At 39.7% G+C, this 23,432-nt stretch overlaps 1 protein-coding gene across 7 annotated transcripts in view; it reads left to right on the forward strand.

The window, feature by feature from the left end:
- The window catches only part of MPHOSPH9 (M-phase phosphoprotein 9), a 55,223-nt gene extending 32,044 nt beyond the window's left edge, over positions 1-23,179 (forward strand). For 5 of the 7 annotated variants that reach the window (XM_010841302.1, XM_010841305.1, XM_010841306.1 and 2 more), the window contains 11 exons: positions 380-427; positions 1,646-1,710; positions 3,125-3,226; positions 9,685-9,810; positions 10,929-11,101; positions 12,252-12,398; positions 13,202-13,322; positions 14,134-14,237; positions 14,911-15,158; positions 15,466-15,534; positions 19,265-23,179. In XM_010841302.1, the coding sequence (XP_010839604.1) occupies positions 380-427; positions 1,646-1,710; positions 3,125-3,226; positions 9,685-9,810; positions 10,929-11,101; positions 12,252-12,398; positions 13,202-13,322; positions 14,134-14,237; positions 14,911-15,158; positions 15,466-15,534; positions 19,265-19,366 (1,305 nt within the window). In that variant the 3' untranslated portion in view covers positions 19,367-23,179. Of the gene's footprint in view, positions 1-379; positions 428-1,645; positions 1,711-3,124; positions 3,227-9,684; positions 9,811-10,928; positions 11,102-12,251; positions 12,399-13,111; positions 13,323-14,133; positions 14,238-14,910; positions 15,159-15,465; positions 15,535-19,264 lie in introns of those variants that run through there. The other 2 variants (XR_825384.1, XM_010841308.1) reach the window with 2 other exon arrangements.
- Positions 23,180-23,432: the final 253 nt, after the last annotated feature.

Raw genomic sequence — 23,432 nt, forward strand, 5'->3', positions numbered from 1 at the left:
ATCTGGAGCACTTCCTCAGTTTTTGTTTTTCTTTTATAACCTTCAAATTCTTTGAAGATCACAGACTATTTTATAGAACTGTGCCTTCTAACATGATCGCTGCTAGCCACATGTGACTGTTTATTTTTGGCCACACTGTGCAGCTTATGGGAGGCCTGACCACTGAACCACCAGGGAATTCCCTCATTCATCTCTTTTTTTTCCTTTTTTGTTTCTGCTTTTTTTAATTGCCTTTAATCTGAAACAATGTGTTAACATTGTCCTTTCATGACACTAGCATCTTTGAAGAGTATGGGCAGTGATTTTATAGGTTTTTATAGACTCCACTGATGTTATAATATTTAATCTTGTGATGCAATTCTTTTGTTTTTCCTTGTAGCTTTTAGGAGAGTATGAGTCCCTTGGAAAAGAACACGAAAGAGTAAAGGTAATGGTCAATGATTCATGTTCTGAACTTCCTGTGGGGCAGACGCATCAGTTTGGAAGTCAGGAGATCTGACTGTCTCCCTTTTTTCTCCCCTCCTTTGTGCCCATCTGGCTATTTGAACTAGACTTATCCTCTCTGTGTCAGTATCCTTATTTCCAAATATCTGCCCTTGAACTCACAAGTTTGTTACATTTGTTAATTTAAAAAATATTTATTGAATGGTTGCTTCATATGAGATGAGATGAAGTTTTTAGAAGAGTGTAAAATACCATACAAATGCACATAATTAATACTATTTAGATACAAAGTTTTGTGTTGCAAAACAGTAGCTTTTTGTGGGGTTGAGTAATCTATGTTTGAATTCTTATAATTAAAACTCTGTTTGGGATCTACAATTTCTAATTCACTGAAACTCCACAATAAGTAATTGAGGTTCAAGTAATTCTGTTGCATAAAATGCAGGGTTGTGATTATCCAAGGTTAATGAAAAGGCCAGCACAGCTTGGTAGCCAGGATGTCTGGGGTTTCAGGGGCTAGTCGTTACAGCTGAAATCTCATCATTACAGGTTTTAGTTTTTCCATTTACTGAGGTTTCAGTCAGTTTGTGTTTAAAAATGTTAATTTTGACACCGATTGTTTCTAATCAAGCAAAGCTTAATAGGCTTTATTTATTAAAAAGGGGCCATACCCTTTTTTTCGGCCATACCACCTTGAACATGGCAGATCTCATCTGATCTCGGAAGCTAAGCAGGGTTGGCCCTGGTTAGTACTTGGATGGGGCTTCCCCGGTGGCTCAGATGGTAAAGCATCTGCCCGCAACGCAGAAGACCTGGGTTTGATCCCTGGGTCGGGAAGATCTGTTGGAGAAGGAAATGGCAACCCACTCCAGTATTCTTGCCTGGAAAATCCTATAGATGGAGGAGCCTGGTAGGCTATAGTCCATGGGGTCGCAAAGAGTCAGACATGACTGAGTGACTTCACTTTACTTCACTTTTATTAAAAAGGGAACTTACACACAGTTATTTGATTAAACCAGTGTTTTCTGTCTCATTTCTTTCTTTGTGTTATGTGTATTTTCTCTGGTTGATGCCAGACTTGCTGATTATGTATAATTTTCTTTATAGTTCTCTTTTGGATTAGTTTTATATTATGCATCTTAAGAGGAATACATCTAAATATTTGTCTTCACTTATCTGAATTTTTTCTTTATTTTCATAGGATACATTAAATATAACTGAGAACAAATTGCTTGATGCACATACTCAGATTTCTGATTTGAAAAGGTAAAATCTATTATCTTACTAATAAGCAAAAACCTTTTAATTGTTCTTTGAGCCCTTAAATATGTGTCTAGATTGAAAATGATGGGAAAGAAAACCCTTTCTTAAGGATTTTTAAGCACTTTGAGATTAGATTTTATCCTCATCTTCCCATCACCTGGAAATACATTTGATTTTAGCCGAAGATTTTAAAATAATTAGAATACATCGGTGGCTGTGCCCACAAGGTGTGCACGTGCTTAAACATTATGCATTTTCTTAGCATAGGTAAAGTGTAAGTGATATTAAGTCATTGAAAAGAATTTTAGGAAGTAGTCTAATTCACCGAATTATTTTTGTGCTCCAAAAAGAAAATAGTATTCACACCAACTTTGTGGTTATATATTTCTTAAAGACCAGGTTCAGGGACTTATTCATGATCTGATTTGCTTAATTAGGTAAGGCACAGTGTGTAAATGGTCCCTATGGCCATGATTAGATATTTCTAATTGGCTTCAGAGTGTATTTTTGTGTTTGGAGATTAATGATGTCCCTTATTTAGAGATTTTACCATACTCTTAAGGACTTCTCATTGGAAAGAACAGAAGTACTGGGTAGCTTTCTTGTCTGCTCAAGTCTTTTCTGTGAAGTGTTCAATTCTAGGGATAGTTTTGTTATCAGATTGGTATACACAATCAGCCTTGTTAGAGCTTTCTTTCTCAAACCTTCCCTGCAACAGAGTAGGTAAGAATCTAAATTTGAAAGATGAGATAAAGACATATTCAAAAGTTTTAAAAGAACAGAAAGAATGCAAAGATAAGCCTCAAAATAATTAATTGGCCATAGTACTTATTTTCTGTTGGTGAACTTGAAGATAAGCTGTTATTCTGAGCATGGCACAAATTAGATGAGCTGCCTGTAAGTTGAGAGTTGTTCAGAAAGCAAGTTCTTGTTAATAGGGCTGCTTTGGATGGCAAGCCTGCTTCCTCTTTTGTGAGAGCCTAACCTGTGTGTATTTTGTACAAGTCACATACCTGTTAGAATTAAACATCTTTTGCAGTTTATTTGCGAATTGCAGTTTATTTGATTGCTTGAATTTTATTTTTATTTAATTTGTACTGTTTTATCTGTAGTCAAATTTCTAAATTTTTTTCTACTTGCTGTATTAAATGCATTTGTTGTTCCCTTTTCCTTTAGTTATAGCATATGAAATACTCCTTTGTAGGATTTTTTTCTCTTTGCCTTTCTATTTATTCTCCCTGATTTTGTTCAGCTTCTTAAAGTTTAATGTGACATTTTACTATGAAAAAGTTATATGGATTTGCATCTCTTTTGTCACCCCTTTCGTAGAAATGTCTGTTAAATAAGTAATTTATAATTGAGCTGTATTTTAAGCTTGTTGAAATGTACTTAATTTATTTTACTGCTTTTGAATTAGGACAATTTCAAAACTTGAAGCTCAAGTCAAGCAAGTAGAGCATGAAAATATGTTAAGTCTTCGTCATAATTCTAAAACTCCCATGAGACCCTCACATGCCAAGTAAGTTACTTCATTTAATCTCTATGAAACTAGTAATAGGTAAAGCCTGTAATTGAACTGAGACACTCACCTGTCTAAATCATGAGGAAGACAGGGTTAAATGTCATCACAGATCTTATGTGTGAAAGCATCTTACTGTTAGATATTATGAAAACTCTTACGCAGAGGCATTTGCCAAAAGGAGGAAGTAGTAGAAGCAAATTGGGACTGAGGAGAATTGGGATGGTTTTTGGTTTTTGACTCTGCCCAGCTGTGTGACCTCAGATGAATCACTTAATTTTTTTGGAGCTCAATCTTATAATCTGTAAAATCAAGGACATTGGACTACAACATCTCAAAAGGTGTGTTAGCCCTTGTGCTCAAATGCTCAGTCATGTCTAACTCTTTGCGATCCCATGGACTGTAGCCTACAAGGCTCATCTGTCCGTGGGATTGTCCAGGCAAGAATATTGGAGTGAGTTGCCGTAGCTCTTAACTTCCATAAATTTCATTCCTGTGTTAATGAAAAACTTATGATGATGGATCTGCGTTAGGTTATGTGAATTTTTCTTTTTAGTTTTTCCAGATTAGCTTTGTTATAAGCTAAGAACATTATCTTGATGATACATTTACAGAGTAAGTTTTTTCATAATTTGAATTGTTTTTTATTATGATTTTGATGTAAAAAAAGTAATAAAGAGTAGATTATAACTTCCTAATATTGATGTTTTATCACAAAAATTTTAAATTGTGTTAACCTTTTTAAGTTATAATTGTCAAAGGAGAAACTTTTTCTAAATTTTTTCTAATCTATTTTATGTGGGACATAATGGATTATTTAAAGAAAAAAATATGTAAATAACTGAAGTTGGATGTTTGAGATTGAACAAAAGGAAGGACTAAGGTTTGCCTGGGGGGAAAGGCCTTTCTGAGGAAGGGACATGTAAGCTGAGAGGTAAGACATGTTTGGAGTCCTTCAGGAGAGAGGTGTGGAAGGGAGGGAGTGTTCCAGACAGAGACAGTGGTCTTGCTGAGTCCTGAGGAAGGAGAGAGCTTAGTTTTATGTTTGAAGAACCCAGAGGAGGCTTGTGTGGCCTTACTGTTCCCATCATACACAAGGGTTTGGGTTTTACTCTAAGTCCATTGGGGCACCTTTGAAGGCTTTTTGTATAGTAAAATGGTGTCATTTTATACTTTTGTTCAGTGAACCTGCCATAAGGAAGGGAAAAGAGTAGAAGCAGACTAATTAGACTCTTGAAGGACTTGGAGAGAGATGGTATTAGCTGGGTTGTGGCCACAGAAATGGGTAGAGGGGAAGGATTTGAGAAAATTCTGGAGGTAGAAGCCACAGAACATAGTTATGAGTTGGATGGAGCGTAAGAAAGGGAGGTTTCAGATAAGGCCAGGTAAAACCTTTGTTTCTGTCTTAAACAGCCAAGGGTGTCACATTGAACCAGGGAAGAGATGCGAAGAGCAGACCATGAAGTAAAGATCAGAATTTCCATCTTGAATATTTTAGTGTGAGATTCATGTGAATTCCAAGTGGAACTCAAGCAGGGGATGATAAATTTGCATTTGGAGTGCAGAAAGAAGACTGGAGTTACAAATACTAGAGTTTTGTCTTTGTAGGTGGCGCTTAAAGTTATTGGATGGATGGGTGTGTGTAGTGACAAGTGAGTCCAGGTCAGAGCTCTGAAGAGCTCCAGTGTTGTGGTTTTGGGTAGAGAAGGAGCTGGAAAAGGAAACTGAGAAATAGCTGCTAAAAAACAGGAAGAAGACTGAAGCAGCTACCATGAGAACCAGTGAGATAAAGACTGAGTGTCCCTTGCATTTGCAAGCTGGGGGTTCTTGATGACCTGGAGAGCCATTTATGTAGAGCCATAGAAGCGGAAGCCAGTTGGGAATGTACTGAATGAAGAGCAAGTGAAAACAACCTGGATGTCTAACAGCTGTAATGTCAGTGTATTGTGATACATTTATGCATAATATTGCTCAGCATGACCATATACAGACTAGATCAGGGGTTGACAAGCGACAGCTCCCTAGCCAAATCCAGGCCTATGCCTGTTTCTGTAGGGTCTGTGAGCACAGAATGGTTTTTGTTTTTAATTTTTCGGGGGGGGAAAAGTTTCATGATACATGAAAACTATATGAAATTCAGTTTTTAGTGTCCATAAATAAAGTTTGATTGGCTCACATCCAAGTTTATTCACTTACATGCTGTCTATAGCTGCTTTGTGCTACAGTGGCAAAGGTGAGTAGTTGGGACTGAGTCTATCTGGCTGATAACACCTAAAATATTTATTATTTGGCTGTTTACTGAAAAAATTTGCCCACTCCTGAACTAGACTCAATGTGGTTTAATCTTTTTTGTTTGTTTGTTTGTTTGTTTTTTGGTTTAATCTTAACATAATATGGAACAACAACAAAAAACTAGTTGCAGAAGAAATAGGATGCTAGTTATTAGATTGGTACACAAGTACTTGCAGTTTTGGACTGTGAATTTTAAGTCATCATGTGTTCAATCGCTTCAGTCATGTCCGACTGTGATCCTATGCACTGTCGCCCACCACACTCCTCGGTCCATAGGATTCTCTAGGCAAGGATACTGGAGTGGATTGCCATGCCCTCCTCCAGATAAATCATTATAACTAGGCTCAAACACATCTTTATTAATCAAAATAGGGACTGTTACACATTTTTGCCAACGAGAAATAAGTGTGTTTATTCCTGTAGTGTAGAGATCCATGCTTTGGGATTTGTCAGACTCTCGGAAAGCATTTCGGAGAAGGCAATGGCACCCCACTCCAGTACTCTTGCCTGGAAAACCCCATGGACGGAGGGGCCTGGTGCTGCAGTCCATGGGCTCGCTGGGAGTCGGACACGACTGAGCGACTTCACTTTATGTTTTCACTTTCATGCATTGGAGAAGGAAGTGGCAACCCACTCCAGTGTTCTTGCCTGGAGAATCCCAGGGATGAGGGGGCCTGGTGGGCTGCCATTTATGGGGTCGCACAGAGTCGGACACGACTGAAGCGACTTAGCAGCAGCAGCAGCAGAAAGCGTTTTCTGCCTCCTGCTGGTTGTGGAAGCATTTTCCTTGCAGAAAATTGTGGAGATGGTTGAAGAAGTGATAGTTGGTTGGCGAGATGTCAGGTGGATATGGTGGATGAGGCAGAACTTCGTAGCCCGATTTGTTTACCTTTTGAAGTGTTGGTTGTGCTACACGTGGTTGGACATTGTCTTGGAGAAGAATTGGGCATATTCTATTGACCAGTACCAGCTACAGGCTTTGAGTTTTTGGAGTATCTCATCGATTTTCTCAGATATAATGCTTTCCCTGGGATTCAGAAAGCTGTAGTGGACCAAGCAGACAGCAGACCACTACACAGTGACCATGACCTTTTCTTGGTGCAAGTTTGGCTTTGGGAAGTGCTTTGGAGCTGCTTCTCGGTCCATCCACTGAGCTGGTCGTCACTGGGTGTATTAAATCCACTTTTTGTCGCATGTCACAATCCTATGAGAAATGGTTCACTGTTGTGTAGAATAAGAGAAAGCGGTACTGCAAAACGACAACTTTTTAGATTTGCAGTGAGCTCATGAGGCACTCACTCAGTGAGTTTTTTCATCTTTCCAATTTGCTTTCAAATGCCAGTGAAAGTGAAAATTGCTCAGTCATGTCCGACTCTTTGCTACCCCATGGACTGTACAGTCCATGGAATTTTCCAGGCCAGAATACTGGAGTGAGTAGCCATTCCCTTCTCCAGAGGATCTTCCCAACCCAGGGATCAAACCCAGGTCTCCCGCACTGCAGGCAGACTCTTTACCAGCTGAGCCACCAGGGAAGCCCTTTCACTTGCGACATTGAATTCTTTGGCAGCTTCTTGTGTAGTTGTAAGAGGATCAGCTTCAGTGATGGCTCTCAGTTGGTTGTTAGCTTCCAATGGCTGGTCACTGCGCTCCTCATCTTCAAGGCTCTTGTCTCCTTTGCAGAACTTCTTGAATCACCACTGCACTGTACTTTCCTTAGCAGTTCCTGGGCCCAATGCATCGTTGGTGTTGCATGTTGTCTCCAGTGCTTTACAACCCATTTTGAATTTGAATTAAAAAAAAAAAGTCACTTGAATTTGCTTTTCATCTAACATCATTTCTATAGTCTAAAATAAATATAAACAGCAAGTAATAAGTCATTAGCAAAAAAAATGTGCATTAAAATTATGTATAACATAACCACATTTAAGAAGGTATTCCAGTATCCAAAAGGCAGGGTTCAGCAATGCAAAATCTCAATTACTTTTTCACCAATCTTTGGAGTAGGAAATGGCAACCCACTCCAGTATTCTTGCCTGGGAAATTCATGGGCAGAGGAACCTGGTGAGCTGCAGTCCAAGGGGTTGCAAAGAGTCAGATACAACTGAGCACCTGAGCACGCATACAATAGATGTTTACCTTAGAGAAGTTCTTGTGTATGTTTATTATAGCATTGCTGAAAAGGGAGTACATTGAAAACTAAACATTCACCAAGAGGGGAAAGGGTAAATAACTTGTGATACAGTCATACTGTGGGTAAATGATTAAAATGGTAGAGGTTTATATATGTATTAACATGCGTATGTCTCATACAGAATGTTGAGTAGAAAAAGCATTAAAAGGATGTGTACCTTATGCCTTTTATGTAATTTTAAAAATGTAAACAACCAGAAATATGCTTTTTATGTCTTAAAAACACATATGGTAAGATGGTAGCATTTGTTAAAACTATGGGCGAGTGCTTGTTATGGTACTCTTTGTAATTTTCTAAAAATGTTTGAAATGATTCTTCATTTAAAAACTGAGGGGAAGAGGAATGACTGGGATTGAAATGAAAATAGATGAGACAACCCTTTTAAAAAAGTTTGGTTGTGAAAAGGCGCAGAGAGAGGAAGACAGGAGTTCCTGTCTCCTGGTTTCTGTTTTCTCTCTGGAGTGTGATGGGTGGTTATCACCTGACAGTCAAGCCTGGGGCGAGGGGTTTGAGGAGAGTGGAGAGGGTGTCAGATAGTCATATTTGGTGAATCGGAGCTCCTTGATTATAGCAAGACGTGTTGGCAGCCAGTGTCGGGTGTCCACTTGAGATAGCGATTCTCTGATGATGTCCCAGTCTACACAGGCAGGCAGCTTCTTTCCCGCAAAGCTCAGCTGTAAAAATACAGACACTGAAGAAAAGGGAGGTCATTGTAGTCATCCAGGCTTAGGTCTTGCTGCCAGTCAGGTGTGCCGGAAAGTGATTAGAAAAGTGGTTCCAGGCAATGAGTAATGATCAGCAGGAGAGTGTCCTGGGTCGGGGGTGGGTGGTAAAGAGGAGCTGTAAAGCCGGAAGGGGCTGACGCCCAGGGGAAGGGGAGACCCAGGGTCATGGGCCTTGAGGTGAGTGTGTTGTGCATGCGGATGCTTGAGCATGGGAGTCAGAAGGATCTTGGAGGTTTGATTTCCTTTTTTAAAACATATTTATTTGGCTGCTCTGGGTCTCAGTTGCAGCATGCGGGATTTTTAATTGCAGCATTCAGACACTCAGTTGCAGCATGTGGGATCTAGTTCCCTGAGTGGGGATCGAACCTGGAGCCCCTGCGTTGGGAATGCAAAGTCTTAGCCACAGGACCACCAGGGAAGTCCCTGGAGGTTTGATTTCTGAGGGGACTGTCTTCTCTAGGGTCATAAAGTTCAGTGAGCATCCTCTGAGAGTTGCATGGTTGGTGGGAGGTGGAGCAGCTCCCATGTGCATGGGGAGGGTGGTCAGGACAAGGGCAGGAGCTACCAGAGGATGGTGGAATGAGCTTCGGACGGGCTGTGCTTCCCAGGAACGGAGGCAGGAACATCCTGGTCTAGAACGGCACTGTTCAGTACAGCAGGGCCCTTCTCCACAGAGCTGTTTAAATCTAGCTGTGTTGCAAGCATTCACGAGTTTGTGTGTATGGCTGATGGCTATGGTATTGGACTGTGCAGATGGAAGGCCTTTTCTGTCTTCACAGAAAATTCTGTGAGCCCTCCTGGTCTACGGGGGAGAGGCAGGACCGTCCTTCATCCCCTGGCCCTGAGCTCCAATGGGTCATAAAGGGTGTGAAGTGTGGTGAGGGCCTGGGCGGGGGTGTTCAGAGCTGTGTGCATGTGAATGCACCAAATCTTGAGGCTAGATTTAGTTCAAGACATACACAAATTATGTAATTTTCTAGGTGTGAGCCAGATGTTTTGTTTAAGTTATGCGTTGATTTGTTGAAGATTTGTCTTCTTGTTCTTCCGAGACCAAGAAGAGCAATTCAGTTGGAACTGAAAACCTTCAAATAGAGTTCATCTAGCTACAATGATAAGATTGTTCTATGCAGTCTTTGAATCCCTGGGTAAATGTGGAAATAGTATGTCAGAGCAGGTTATTTGCTGTCTGTGCTCAGTCTAAACCAGAGTGCAGACCTTGCAGCGTCTGAGCACACTTCTCATCCTTGCAGCACACTGGCAGGCTCGGACGTCAGCCGGAGGAAGTGGCTGATCCCAGGAGCGGAGCATTCCATCTTCACTGGGCAGCCCCTGGACACCAAGCTGGACAGCCAGCCAGAGGAGACCTGCCTTCCTGGGTGAGACAGCTCCATCGAAGATCTCATTTAGGCACTCTTAGCTTTTCTTAGAGATTTCAGTTGCCTTTCAAAGTTCAGGAAGGTTTAAAGAGCCATCTCCTTGTTCCTTTCATGTCTTAATTTTGAGGATCTGATTTTTCTTTTACTTTGAAAGGCTAGTGCTTTTAGGAAATTTTCCTTTCAGAGGTGGTGCCTCTGCACTTGTGCCCCTGGCATAGCCATGTGCCCTGTGCATGGGCTTGCAGTTAGGACACGAGGTTGATCCTCACCCTGTGGATCACCAGAGCCCCCAGAAGCAACCTGATTCATTTCCTCCAGAGTGTCGTATAAATATTATATTTCTCTGAGTGCTTCCATGGTGGCTCAGTAGTTAAGAACCCACCTGCTAATGCAGGAGATGCTGGTTCGATCCCTGGGTCAGGAAGATCCCCTGGAGAAGGGCGTGGCAATGTACTCCAGTGTTCTTGCCTGGGAAATCCCATGCACAGAGGACCCTGGTGGGCTACAGTCTATGCGGTCACAAGAGAGACAGACATGACTTCGCGACTAAACAATAGCATGCGCTAGGCTGTGAAAAGGATTGGGAAACAATGGTCTTATATAACAGGTTCAGTTTTATTGATTTGTATTGAAAAGCATACGTATTCATTGTGGAGTATAACTATCAACCATCATGTTATTCCTCTAGTCTAGTAATAATCCCAGTAAACCATCTTAGTTCAGGCTGTTACAACAGATTACCCTTGACGGGGTGGCTTAAGCAACAAACGGTTACTTTCTACAGCTCTGGAGGTGGGCAGTCTGAGATCAGGGTGCCAGCATGGCTGGGCTGGATTCTGTCCTCACGTGGCCTTTCCTTGGTGCATGTGTCTCCAGAGGGAGAGATCAAGATATCTCTTCCTCTTTTTATAAAGGTATTAACCCCAGCGTAGGGGCTTCACTCTCATGTTATCATCAAAACCTAATCACCTTCAAGACCCCACCTCCCTGCCCCCGACATACACACCATCGCATTGAGAATAAGAATTCATCATAAGAATCTCATTCAACATAAGAATTTTGGAGAGACAGAAAATATTCAGGTCATAGCACTGTGTGTCTTGTAATTACTATTTAAGGTACCATTCTTCTCTGGAAAAGGATCTTTCACCTGGAAGTTCACCAAGTTTATTGATAAAAAAGCAGAGAGAGACTTTAGACACACCAATCATGAAAGCTTTGAAAGAACTTGATGAAGAAAAAGTATTTAAAAATTGGGGTACACAGACAGAGAAAGAGGATACCTCGAATAGTAAGTATTTTATTCCTTGTCTGATAGAAATATAGATGCGTACATAGATCTCCTCCCCTTTCTACCCCAACTATATACCTTCTTAAAATGAAATGCCCCAAGTAGTAAAATAAAAAGTTAAATTTATTTTCCTGCTGCTTCAGCCCTATTTCAGACAGTTGAATCCACTAGTTGTTAATGTATCATTGTCGTTACATACATACCTTTTATACAAAGTAAATGACATATTAGTCTCTGTTATTAAAGATTTCTGTGACATTCTTAAGAGTATTTGAAACTTTCTACCTCAGTTTGTCTTACTCACACACATCAGAAAGTTACAGCAGGCATTTGGAGTTCATAAAGTGAGATATAACATTTCCTACGCTCCCTTTCTTGCTTACTGAGCTTCTGTCAGTAGGACAAGAAGTCTGTTTATTTTTTAATGATTTTATTTGTTTATTTTTGGCTGTGCTGGGTCTTAGTTGCCACACGGGCTTCTTTCTAGTTGCGGCCAGCAGGGCTTACTCTTTGTTGTGGCTACTCTTCTCACTGCAGTGGCTTCTCTTGTGGAGAACAGGCTCTAGCGTGTGTGGGCTTCAGTGGTTGCAGCAGGCGGGCTCAGTCGTTAGAGCTCCTGGGCTCTATATCAGGCTATAGTCAAGGCACTCAAGCTTATTTGCTCCACAGCATGTGGGATCTTCCCAGATCAGGGATTGAACCCGTGTCTCCTGCATTGGCAGGCAGATTATTTACCACTGAGCCTCCAGGGAAGCCCAAGAAGTATGTTTAATACTTGAATTGTGTTTCACAGGTCCAGGCACTTGTACTTTCTCTGGCGCTTATTTGGTCAGGCCTGCTAATCACATCATTAAGATCTTCGGTGTTATATTTCCTAAGCAGTATCTCCTAGTAAATAAATTAGTGACCTGTTTTCTAAAAATAAACTCTCTTGAAAAATCACCTTGAATGCCAGTTGTAAACAGAGAACCAGAATGAATTCATTAAAAACTCCCACATTTTTTTTCATCAAGTGTTTTCATTGTAATGTGGTGCATTTGCAAATAATCATTATAATATAGATAGAAGAATTGCTTGCTTTGTGTAACCATCTGCTGATGAAGGCAGATAACTGAAGCTAGTTTTGTTTTTTTACATTTTTCTGTTACAGAATTGGTGAATCCTCGGCCAGCTGACTCTTCAGTCAATGCAAGTCGGTCCCCAGAGAGAGGTGCCCAGCAAAGACAAAAGAGGTTTAATTCTGCTTCACAGAGATCATCATCTTTGCCACCTTCAAATCGTAAATCGAATACTCCAAGTAAGGGTTAGAGGTTTCTGTCTTGGGCTTGGAAGAGTGACATCTGAGCTGTACACACTGATGCTTTCTGCTTCCCTTATGCTTTTCGTAGCACCTAGTACAGTACTCTGAACACTGAATCTCTAAATGCCATCTTGTTCAGTAACAAACTGTCTGATTGCACAGTTACTATGACCATAACAGAAGACATTCTCACCGTTTATCAAAGTGAGATTTTTATGTGTGTTCCACAAATGTTTTGCAACTAATACCACTTCAGTTTTTGAGTCAAACTCAAATATTTTGATACTGACTAATTAAACATTAGTTCAAACAAATTAAGCTAGCCTGAAATAAAGCTGGTTTTTTTTTTTTTTTTTCATGTAGTTACCTAAAGTTACTCAGCATTTTCTTTAGCCGGTTGCAAGTATGATTTTAAACTCAAGCATTGGATTTCTGTATCCTTAATTTCCATTTTCGTAAGCAGCTGAAGAAATTCATATATGACTGTGCTCTTAGAACTGTTCATAGGTGCACTGGTGTTTCCATCTTATTTCCAGTCGACTTCTAAAATCCTGAAAAACCAGTTTTGAGACAGAGCACTGCAACAACAGTCTGATAGAGTAAAATGTGGCCAGTGGTTTCCTCTAGATAGTTAGAAGTATGCGTTTAGTTTTGTGTACTCTTATTTATCTTTCAAAAAGTTTTACAGTGAAAATGTATTCTTTTTACAGTTAGTTTTTCTTTCAGTGCTTTTCTGTGTTCTGCCAACATAGCCCCTACATAGAAGGAAAAGACTGTCCCCTCTTCATTTTCCTCTGTAGCAAGGAGAGAGATTATGTTAACACCAGTGACCATGGCGTATAGTCCAAAGCGATCCCCTAAAGAAAATTTATCCCCAGGATTTAGTCATCTACTTAGCAAAAACGAGAGCAGCCCGATTCGGTAAGTTCTCTAAAAACTGTAGAATAAAATATATAATAGAATTGATTTTTTTTTTTTTTAATGTCAACTTTTACATCTAGCTATCACTAATTTTTCAGTTGTCAGTTGGGATTCTGTAGATTTAAATCATTTAAATAAACGCCCTACTAAAAATAAAAAAAGTACTATAATACATGAAAACTGTTTTTAACCATGTAAACTGGCTACTATAAAATTTAAATACTGCCTCAGAACCCCTTCCAGCTTTTGGATATAGAATAATTCTTTGTTTTCCTAAAAAGGTTTAAGGTATAAGGAAAACTGGGGGCCATTTGTATAAGAAAGTGGGCTGTCTTGATATGGCCCTGGCACTCAACATCAGTTTACCTGTGCTCCTGAGAAGGTTGTTCTCTCTGAAGGGTGGTCTGCTGTGTGTACTGTGGTGGGAGATGACCACTGACGCCTAAGACACGAGAGCTGGTGGCCCAGCTCTGTCGGGCTGTTGGGGAAAATTAATGAAGCACATTGAACCTCAGTTTCCTCTTCTATAAAACAGGGATAATAATGCCTATCTGCTTATTTCATATGCTTATTAACAAAGATCAGATGAGATCATGTATCAGTAAATGCTTTAAGTCGCTGGCATGTAAATATAGTTTTGTGTTAGAAAATATTATTTAAATTTAAGTTTTAAAAAATATATGACCACCTTTCTCTCTTAAAAAATATGTAAATATGTGAGTTAACTTGGATGCCAGCTCATCTGTCTAGTGGAGAATAGGGAACATCAGTTAACATTTTTTTCTCACAAGTAACTTGCTTCATTCAATAGATTTGATATACTTTTGGATGATTTAGATACTGTTCCTGTGTCTACTGTACAACGTTCCAATCCAAGGAAACAACTCCAGTTTCTTCCTCTAGATGACTCGGAAGGTATCTTTTCCTAAAAAATTATTAATTATGGTTTTAGTCATTCATTTTGTGAGTTTCTGGCATCAGGGCTCTAGATGACATTATAGCCTGCACTTAAATTTTTTTTACCCAAGGGCCTCTAAAAATAAGTATTGTTGATGCTCATATTGTTTGTGTTATCCTCATTGGAAAGTTGGGAAACTGAGGTCAGGGGATGTTAATGTTTAATTACTAGGGCCATATTGTTCAGTTTTTTATGTTCTGTAACTTATATACAACTTAGGCTTTGGATGTTTTTTCCTTTTTCTCAATTGTACTTTCTGTTTGAGATAAAGTTATAAAATAATATACATGAAATTGCTTGGGCAGGCCCTTAAAATGCTAACTCTGTAATGTTGATATATGTCCACTAAATGTGTTGCTTATTTTTTAAACTTCTTTTGCTTCAAGTTTACAGAAAGTTTGCATACGTTTATTTAGGGGAGATGTGAAGATTGTCAGACTGAGGGAAAGGTTTTTAGAATTCTGAGGAGAAAAAGCTGAGTATATATGATTGATTACATATTTTCTTTTCATTACGTTTTTTTGACCATGTAGCAGCCATTTCCAGAAAGTGAAGTTGGGTAGCATATTTAGTATGTACATGCTCTTTGAGAAGAGTTGATAAGGAAGAAATTTCTTTTCTCTCTGGCAGAAAAAAAATACTCAGAAAAAGCCCCTGACATCCATGTTAATCATAGCTCTTCCCCCGAACCGTTGCCAAATGGAGCGAAGAAAGTCTCTGTGAGACCAGCCTGGGAGAAGAACAAGTCATTTAGCTATGAACAGTGTCAGCCCGTCTCCACAGCACCACAGGGTAACAATTTTGAGTATACAGCAAAGATAAGGACCCTAGCTGAAACGGAACGGTTTTTTGATGAACTTACAAAAGAAAAAGACCAGGTAAAAACAAACAGACAAAAAAAGTTTTAAATCTTTGTCTGAACTTAATACAGATGTCTGAGGAACAGTCAGAAGGGAATTATTGAGTCAAACACAGGAAGTTACTGTTGATGCCATACAAAGCTGTACTGGAAACGCGTGTGAACCCAGCTGTCGTTACTAATTGTGTCAGAGGGAACTTAGGTGAAGTCGAGATGGACAAGAAAATACTAGGCTGAAGTCTTCTTTCCATCCTGTTATAAACATCCTTGCCAGTAATTAGAATTCCCCTATTTTTATTTAAACGTTTTTTTGTGTGTGTTACCAGATTGAGGCAGCACTAAGCCGAATGCCATCTACTGGAGGACGAGTCACTTTGCAGACGAGATTAAATCAGGTGACGTGTCTTAGCTTGAATCTGCTTTGGAGGCCTGATGCTAGTCAGTGCTCCATTTAACCACGAGGATTTTTTTTCTTCTACTTTTAAAAAAGTATTTATTTACTTATTTATGGCTGTGCTGGGTTTTTGTTGGCTGTGTGCAGGCTTTCTCTAGTTGTGGTGCGTGGGCTCCTTGTTTCGCTGGTTTCTCTTGTTGCAGAGGGTGGGCTCTAGAGCGAGGGCTTAGTGGTTGTGGCACATGGGTTTAGTTGCCCTGAGGCATGTGGGATCCTAGTTCCCAGACCAGGGATCAAACCTATGTCCCCTGCGTTGGCAGGCGGATTCTTAACCACTGGGCCACCAGGGAAGTCTGCACGGCCCCCACAGTGGTTCTTTAATGTCAGTTTGTAGGCACATTGAAACAGTCGATCAGAACTTTTAGCCTTTATGGGAAGTGTTTGGTAATGACAGCGTATTTTATAACCTGATGCTAGCTTTCAGGAACAAAGTGATTTTACTTGATACTTCCAAGAAAAGGCATTCATGCCATCATGTTTTCAAGAAACTAACTTGGGAGCAAATGGCAAGATGTCTGTTAACAGATTTCTGCATTGTTAAGGCTCTCACATGAAATCTCTCTTTTTGTGTTTTGTTTTTTCCTCTCCAAACTGCAAATTATTTCTGAATCTCTTTCCATTTAGTGAACATGTAAAACAGTGGCACTTTGCAACTGGAATAGATGTGAGGTTAAAAAGAGAAATGTGATTCCATTATTGAGCAGGAGATGGTGCAGGTGAAATGACCCATGTGCCTTTCTTTTAGTTGCTTTTCAAAGAGAATTATCAATAAAATGCATGAAGCCATGGGACATTTTAAATCTCTTTTTGTAACATTTTAAACATCACATCAGTGCCGTGTCTCATATAACAGCATGCTTTGGCTTTTCAGTGCCTTAATTTCAGGAAAAGTTCATTCTCAGATTGATCTGTGATATCAGAAGGAAAGAGAGACACACAGAAGAGGTCTTTTTCTAGGTTTGTACTTAGGAATCCTGCACAAGCATTCTCAGCCCTTTTGTTGTTGTTGCCCTTTGTCTTCTTACTATATTGAAACAGCTTTGGCATACATGACCAGAAACTAAGGCCCTTTAAAAGTCTTATTTTAAGAGCTTGTTGGGACCTCCCTGGTGGCTCAGTGGTAAAGAATCTGCCTGCCAGTGAAGGAGACATAAGTTCGATCCCCAATCCAGGAAGATCCCACATGGGTTCTTCGTTATCTTTAACGTCTCTTTTTTTTCTGACTTTCTTTCATTTCCTTTGTTGCTCTGAAAGTTTTTATTCAATAATTGGTAAGACTCAACACATGAAACTCATTTTTAAGTAGTTTACTGAGAAATTTCCTGGTGGTCCAGTGGTTAGGACTCTGTGATTCCCCTGCAGGCGGCACAGGTTTGATCCTGGTCCCAGATCCCACAAGTCACAAGGTGCAGCCAGAAGTAAATAAGCAGTTTATTGGGAAGGCAGAAGAAAAATTTGTTGGTTCTCTAATTCTAAATGTATCTGAAACATTTGGTTCCATATATGTTTACATAATGATGATTTTAAGCTCTTTATGAAGTGAAGTGAAAGTCACTCAGTCGTGTCCAACTCTTTGCGACCCCATTGACTGGTCTATGGGATTCTCCAGGCCAGAATACTGGAGTGGGTAGCCTTTCCCTTCTCCAGGGGATCTTCCCAATCCAGGGATTGAACCCATGTCTCCTGAATTGCAGGTGGATTCTTTACCAGCTGAGCCACAAGGGAAGCCCTCGAATACGGGAGTGGGTAGCCTATCCCTTCTCCAGCGGATCTTCCCGACCCAGGGATTGGATTCTTTACCAACTGAGCTATCAGGGAGGCCCAAGCTCCTTATAATTTTATTTATTTTTATTTTTGGCTATGCTGGGTCTTCGTGCTTTTCTCTAGTGGTGGTGTGTGTGTTTCTCATTGTGGTGACTTCTCTTGTTGCGGACCACAGGCTCTAGAGTGTGCGGACTTCAGTAGTTGTGGCACGTGGGCTCAGTAGTTGTGGCTCCCTGGCTCTGGATCACAGGCTCAATAGTTGTGGCACACTGGCTTAGTTGCTTTGCAGCATGTGGGATCTTCCTGGATCGGGGATCGAACTCATGTCTCCTTCATTGGCAGGCAGATTCTTCACCACTGAGCCACCAGGGAAGTCCCAACAAGCTCTTAAAATAAGACTTTTAAAGGGCCTTAGTTTCCGGTCATGTGTGTCAAAGCTGTTTCAATATAGTAAGAAGATAAAGGGCAACAACAAAAAAAAGGGCTGAGGATGCTTGTGTAGGATTCGTAAGTAAAAAAGGGCAAAAAACGATGAAAAATGCTCCACCTCACTAATGAGTTAAAAAAAAAACAGACACACATTTAAACAAAAGCATAATTTTTAAGGCTTTCCAGGAGGCTCAGTGGTAAAGAAACTGCCTGCCAGTGGAGGAGCCACAGGAGCCGTGGATTTGATACCTGGGTGGGAAAAATCTGGAGAAGGAAATGACAACCCACTCCAGTATTCTTGCCTGGAGAATCCCATGGACAGAGGAGCCTGGTGGGCTACAGTCCATGGGGTTGCAAAGACTTGGACACAGCTGAGCACACACACGTGTGCATGCATCATTTTTAAGCTCTTACATTGGCAGGTGTAAAACAAACAAAAAAACAGTGATACCTGGGCTAGGGAAAAGCTTATCCTTCAACACTGAGTAAGGAGAAAGTGTCACAGACTTCCTGGAATTCAGCTTGACATGTATCCAAAGCTTTAAAATTATACATTTTTTTGGACCTAGCATTTTTACTTGAGGGAATGATTCCTAAGGCAATATTTCTAGGTATGTGTAGAGACATGTTTCAGAATATGTATTTAATTTAAAATGATCTCATAAAGGATATTCCATAACAAGAAAAGTTAAATTGAAAAACATTCTAAAGAAGTGTTTGATTTTTTTTTCTTAAAATGATGTTCCTATATACATAAAAAAACAGGAAACAGGAACAGTGGTTGTTACTTTTTGCTCTTCTATCTTCTGAATATTCTAAAAATGAACTGTTAATTTCTTACAGTGAAAGTGTTGAAGAGAAAATTTTTAGGTTTTATTTCGGGATAACATTGGAGTTAGTACTGAATAAAATACCTAAAGTGGTGAATATATATTTCAGGTACTGTTTAACAGTAGTAGTGTTTATTTTAAAATAGCAGTTGTTACACTGATTCATTGTACAATCTCTTGTTTCTTGGAAAGGTCTCCTCCAGCATTTTTCCTTTTTAACCTAGAAATTTTGGTCAGAAGAAAGTTATCTGATATAAGTGGGTTACAGCACGAGTCAGATGTGTCCATTTTTTCTGGGGAAATGTATGAAGAACCTTCTGGACTCCTCCTGTACTGTTTTCAGTTCAGCGGAGTCAAATAATTCTCTCCTAGAGAACTGGGTTGCTGTTGCTATAATTTCTACATAGTGTATCAAACATATTGAGAATATTTAAAGTTCAGCAGTTACCTTGAATGGTTGAAAAGTTGATTTATGTTTATAGTTTAAATGAAATAATGTAAAGGATGATTTGTATAAAAGCCAAAATAATTTTAATTTTGATGTTTAAACTTGTTCATTTGCTGCAAGAGAGGTCATTTTAGTGATACTTATAGAATTGGTGAACTCGGTAGAATTCTGATTAAGTTTTTTCCTTTATTTTCGCCCAGGAAGCCTTGGAAGATCGTTTGGAGGAGATTAATCGAGAGCTGGGTTCTGTTCGCATGACGTTAAAGAAATTCCATGTTTTGCGCACCTCTGCAAATCTTTGAGATTTGTGGTCATTAAATTTTGAGACATTTTTGTTTGCACTAATGTATAATTATGCACTCAAAAAAGGCAAACTATTTTATACTGTTTCTAAGCCTTCAAACGTAGTTTTACAATCATGCTATTCTTTACACTTGCTATTTTATACTTCAGATAGCCACATATTTTCAAGATATTTTTGTTATGCTCAGGAACCTCTTGTATATTTTACTATTTAAAAAGTATTATTTTTAAATAGTATATGTCTCCTGTTTATATCAAGAATAAAGAAATATAACAGGGGAGGCAGCTTTGTTTCTAAACATAGTGTTATCCTTTTACGATGAACTTTGCACACCAATTTTATAAACTTGTTCTACATTGTGAATATGAGTCTAGTTTTTTTAAATAAATGCTTAAGAAGAGCTTCCACAGTGATAGAGTAATACATGCTGAATGCAAAAAAAAAAAGCATACCCTAGATTTAACTATGTTGAAGTTTTTTTTAAAAATGGTAATGTAATTCCTGTTTGAAACGTGTCTTAGAGTGAACATTAGAGTTAATAATGGAAATGTTGGAAATAATGGAATATTGGAAAGCTCTGAAAGTGAGAATATTTCATTCTGTTTCCCTTAAGCTTTCTTATTTGTAAGAAAGAAAAATGCTAGAGATGGAAATCTCTAATTTTGTGATATATGTAGTACTTTCCAGAAAAAAGTCAGCTGGAGAGCTGTAGCTTTCTGCCCATCTTTCTGAATGTAACTTGTGTCCCACCTTTGACACTGATATGATAAAAAGCTTTGATGAAATACAGGCCACCACCCAGTAAGGTTGTAAGAGCAGTTTCCTCAGCGTACACGGCCTCAGATGTCAGATTGTCAGGAAGATGTTTTTAACATCTCTCCACCATCCCCCCCATCCCCCCACCCTCCCAATGAAGAAAAACACTTCCATAGTAGCTGCTGTAAGAACAGTAGGTGGACGTCAGAGCAGCTTATGCTGCTTGTTACTGCACAGGTAATGTGTCTAGATAGAGCGCCGTGCCTTTCGATTGGCCTTGCTGAGGGGCTCTAGCCCACTGCCTTGGCAGTGCCTCCTGCTCTCAGAAATTCCACATAGGTCGGAGGCTGTGATCTGACCAGAAGTATGGCAGGGAGAGGGCCTGACTGCTGGTCAAGGTCCGGGCTCCTCAGCTGCTCGCTTTTTTGGTGGCCAGTCAGAACCCAGTGCCCACTCAAGCTCAATATGTGTTGATAAACAAGACTCATTCCACACTTTCAACACTAATTCCCACCGATTCAGGTTTTAAAGTTTGGTTTACTCTTGAGCTTTTTCTCCTCCTCCCTGTGGCTCTTAATAGCATGTAGTTTTGGCGAGCCAAGCCACCCGATATTCCACTAGGATCTATGTATGCCTTTGAGCAGGGATCTCAGAGAATCTTTGAGCACCCTTCACCAAAGCTTCCTCTGCCTGAGCTCCAGGCCTGGTTCCCTCCTCAGGCTCCCTGCTCAGCGTTGTGGGGGGTTCTCAGCAAGGGGAACTCACTGACAGCTGCCTCTCCTGCTTCTTCCTGTCCATGAATCAAACCTTTGCTCCCACCTCCTGCAACCTGTTGAAGACCTCTGGCTAATCAGAGTTACTCATCAGAATCAAGTGCCTTACTCCTGGTATTTTTTTCTAGTCTTTTTTTTTTTTCTTTCTTTCTTTCTTTTTAATCTCCTAGTGAAGAAAACATTCATTTTAATCAATCTCCAGTATAGTTGTATCAAAACTTAATACAGGGATTGACTTTATGGGTGATGCTCCCTTTAATATGGTCCTATACATGACATTAAAAACTCACTTGAAAATTGTCAGCCTGTTTCATTGTTCCCTGCTTTTATTGTAAAGTCTGTTACATTCTAAAGAATAGGAAATTGCCCTTTCAGAAGAGATGAGAGTTTTATCTTACCAGGGAGTTAACTTCTTAGTAGTCATATTCCAGTATTTAAGCCCCATTAAAGTGTCTTCTGTGCCTCTCAGGGAAACATGTGATTTGATTTGTGACATGTCATAAACTGGAAGTATCAGTCACTTCAGAAATTTAAAAAAAATTCTCTCCATAGCTGTGAAGAGGGACACCAAGGAAAATCCTTCCAACCGTCTTTCCTTTTGGTAATGCTTAATGTACAACTACTCTATTTAAAAACAGCCTCAGCTTTGTCCAAAAAAAAATAAAAAAAATAAAAACAGCCTAAAAGCTGGAAAGGTGACAACCTTAAAAAGCAACTGTTATATCCCAGGGAGGTAAACTATAGTTGCTGGCTGCAGTTAGGTTTTTTACTAAGTGAATCTTCCACTTCTAGGAAGTGCCATTTAAAATTGAAATAGAGTTACTGCTCTCCTGTCACCCAAACCTGCCGCCTTCCTTTCACTGAAACGCCTGAGGGAGGAATGTGCTTGACTGCTTGAAGGTGCCAAGTGGATATAGCTACTAATCACACTAGGACTGCAGGAGCTGGACAGGGGACAGGTGAGCCAGACCTGGATCACACCCTGCTCAGGCTTTCCTCCAGGTAAAGATAAGAAACTTCCTTCCATTGTGGGAGATTATATGCAAAGTGCCTGGTATCTCTTAAGTTTTCAATCCGTAGTACATTTCAGATTCATTCTAAGTTATTAAATAGGCTTTTGAAGTAGTGATTTCAGTGCTTTCTTAGAAAAGTAGACCATGTCCCTAGCAATTGACTTAAAAACTGCCTTGGGCTGGTTGACATACGTTAGGTGGTCAAAGATGTTCTCTCCATCTTTTTGTAAAAATGAGCTTTCTCGGGGTTTAAATGAGCTTCCCTCTGGTGTGTGTGTTTTTTTTTCCCATGAGTAATTGATGACCTCTGTAGTAAGTTCAAATACCCTGCAATCTTCAATGTGACTTGGGAGTTGTTTGATATAAGCTGTTTTGCAAAAAAAAAAAAAAGTATTGCCAATGTAATAAAAATAATTGCTCCTTTGAATGTTCCATAATTAGACTTCTAAAGTTGCTGGCCTGTGAAGCAGGACCACACAAAGGAAGAGGATGCCACTGAATGTTTGAAGGTTAACATGAAGTTTATGATTTGCTTTTGGAGTTTGATAAGCAACCAGAATTTGTTCCCCCTTTTAACTCGGAAAAGCCCGGTGCTTGGCTGAATGCTATTTGAATTCTGAGAAGTTAGACATTTCTGTCATTTTGAATTTTAGATATCTCAAAAGCAGTTTTCAGTAAATTTTAATGTGCCACGTGTGCTGTGAGTCTATAAGAAGCTTTAGAAAATAAATATCGATACATGTCTAGAGCCCTTTAGGAATCAAAGGTAAATCGTGTTTACCCATCACAAGTGATTGTACATGGTTATGAAATTTGCAGGTCTGATTAAATGAATTATATTGCACCAATTTTGCAGGAAATAATTTCCTGCCTTGCCAAGAGTTCTGTGGCAGTTTAATAATAAACTACACCAGTATTCTTACGACCTGTGTTACTAAGCTTTCCCTTTCAGATTTGTGTTCTGTTTCAATAGGCTCCTCTCAAATAGGAGGAATCAAGCCATAACTTTGCATTTGCTGGACATTATATGCCCTGTCATTGCTGTGACTACAGACTTCAGAGATAATGTTTTATTCACAATTTCACTGTAACCATGACCAATACAGTGAGAAATCTGCTTCCTGTAGTGCTACTGACATTAGATAAAGACCAGTCCTTGTTGCAGTTTTAAAATCTAGTCAGATGCTAGAGTGATGAAATTGTAAGCTCCGCAAGAGCAGGGACCATCTCTTTGCATACAGGCACTGAATAAATATTTGTGGATACAAACATCTGTGCTATCAGTGTATTTATTCCTGCTGGCCAGTTGTGGGCTCTGGTTTTTAATGGTGTTAAGTCCTCTGAGTTACTGGTTTGGGGGCAGGCACTGCAGGGTTACAAGGGCAGCTGCCCAGGGGCTCTGTTCTGACTGGCCTACAGACAGACAGCCTCACTCCCGAAATCTATATGCTCTGAAAACTTTTTTTTTTTTTTTACCTTTATCAAAAAAGTAAAGGTCAAAGCAGAAGTAGCAGTGAAAGGA

Source organism: Bison bison, unplaced genomic scaffold, assembly GCF_000754665.1.
Source record: "Bison bison bison isolate TAMUID 2011002044 unplaced genomic scaffold, Bison_UMD1.0 scf7180017864160, whole genome shotgun sequence".
NCBI classification, from domain to species: Eukaryota; Metazoa; Chordata; class Mammalia; order Artiodactyla; family Bovidae; genus Bison; species Bison bison.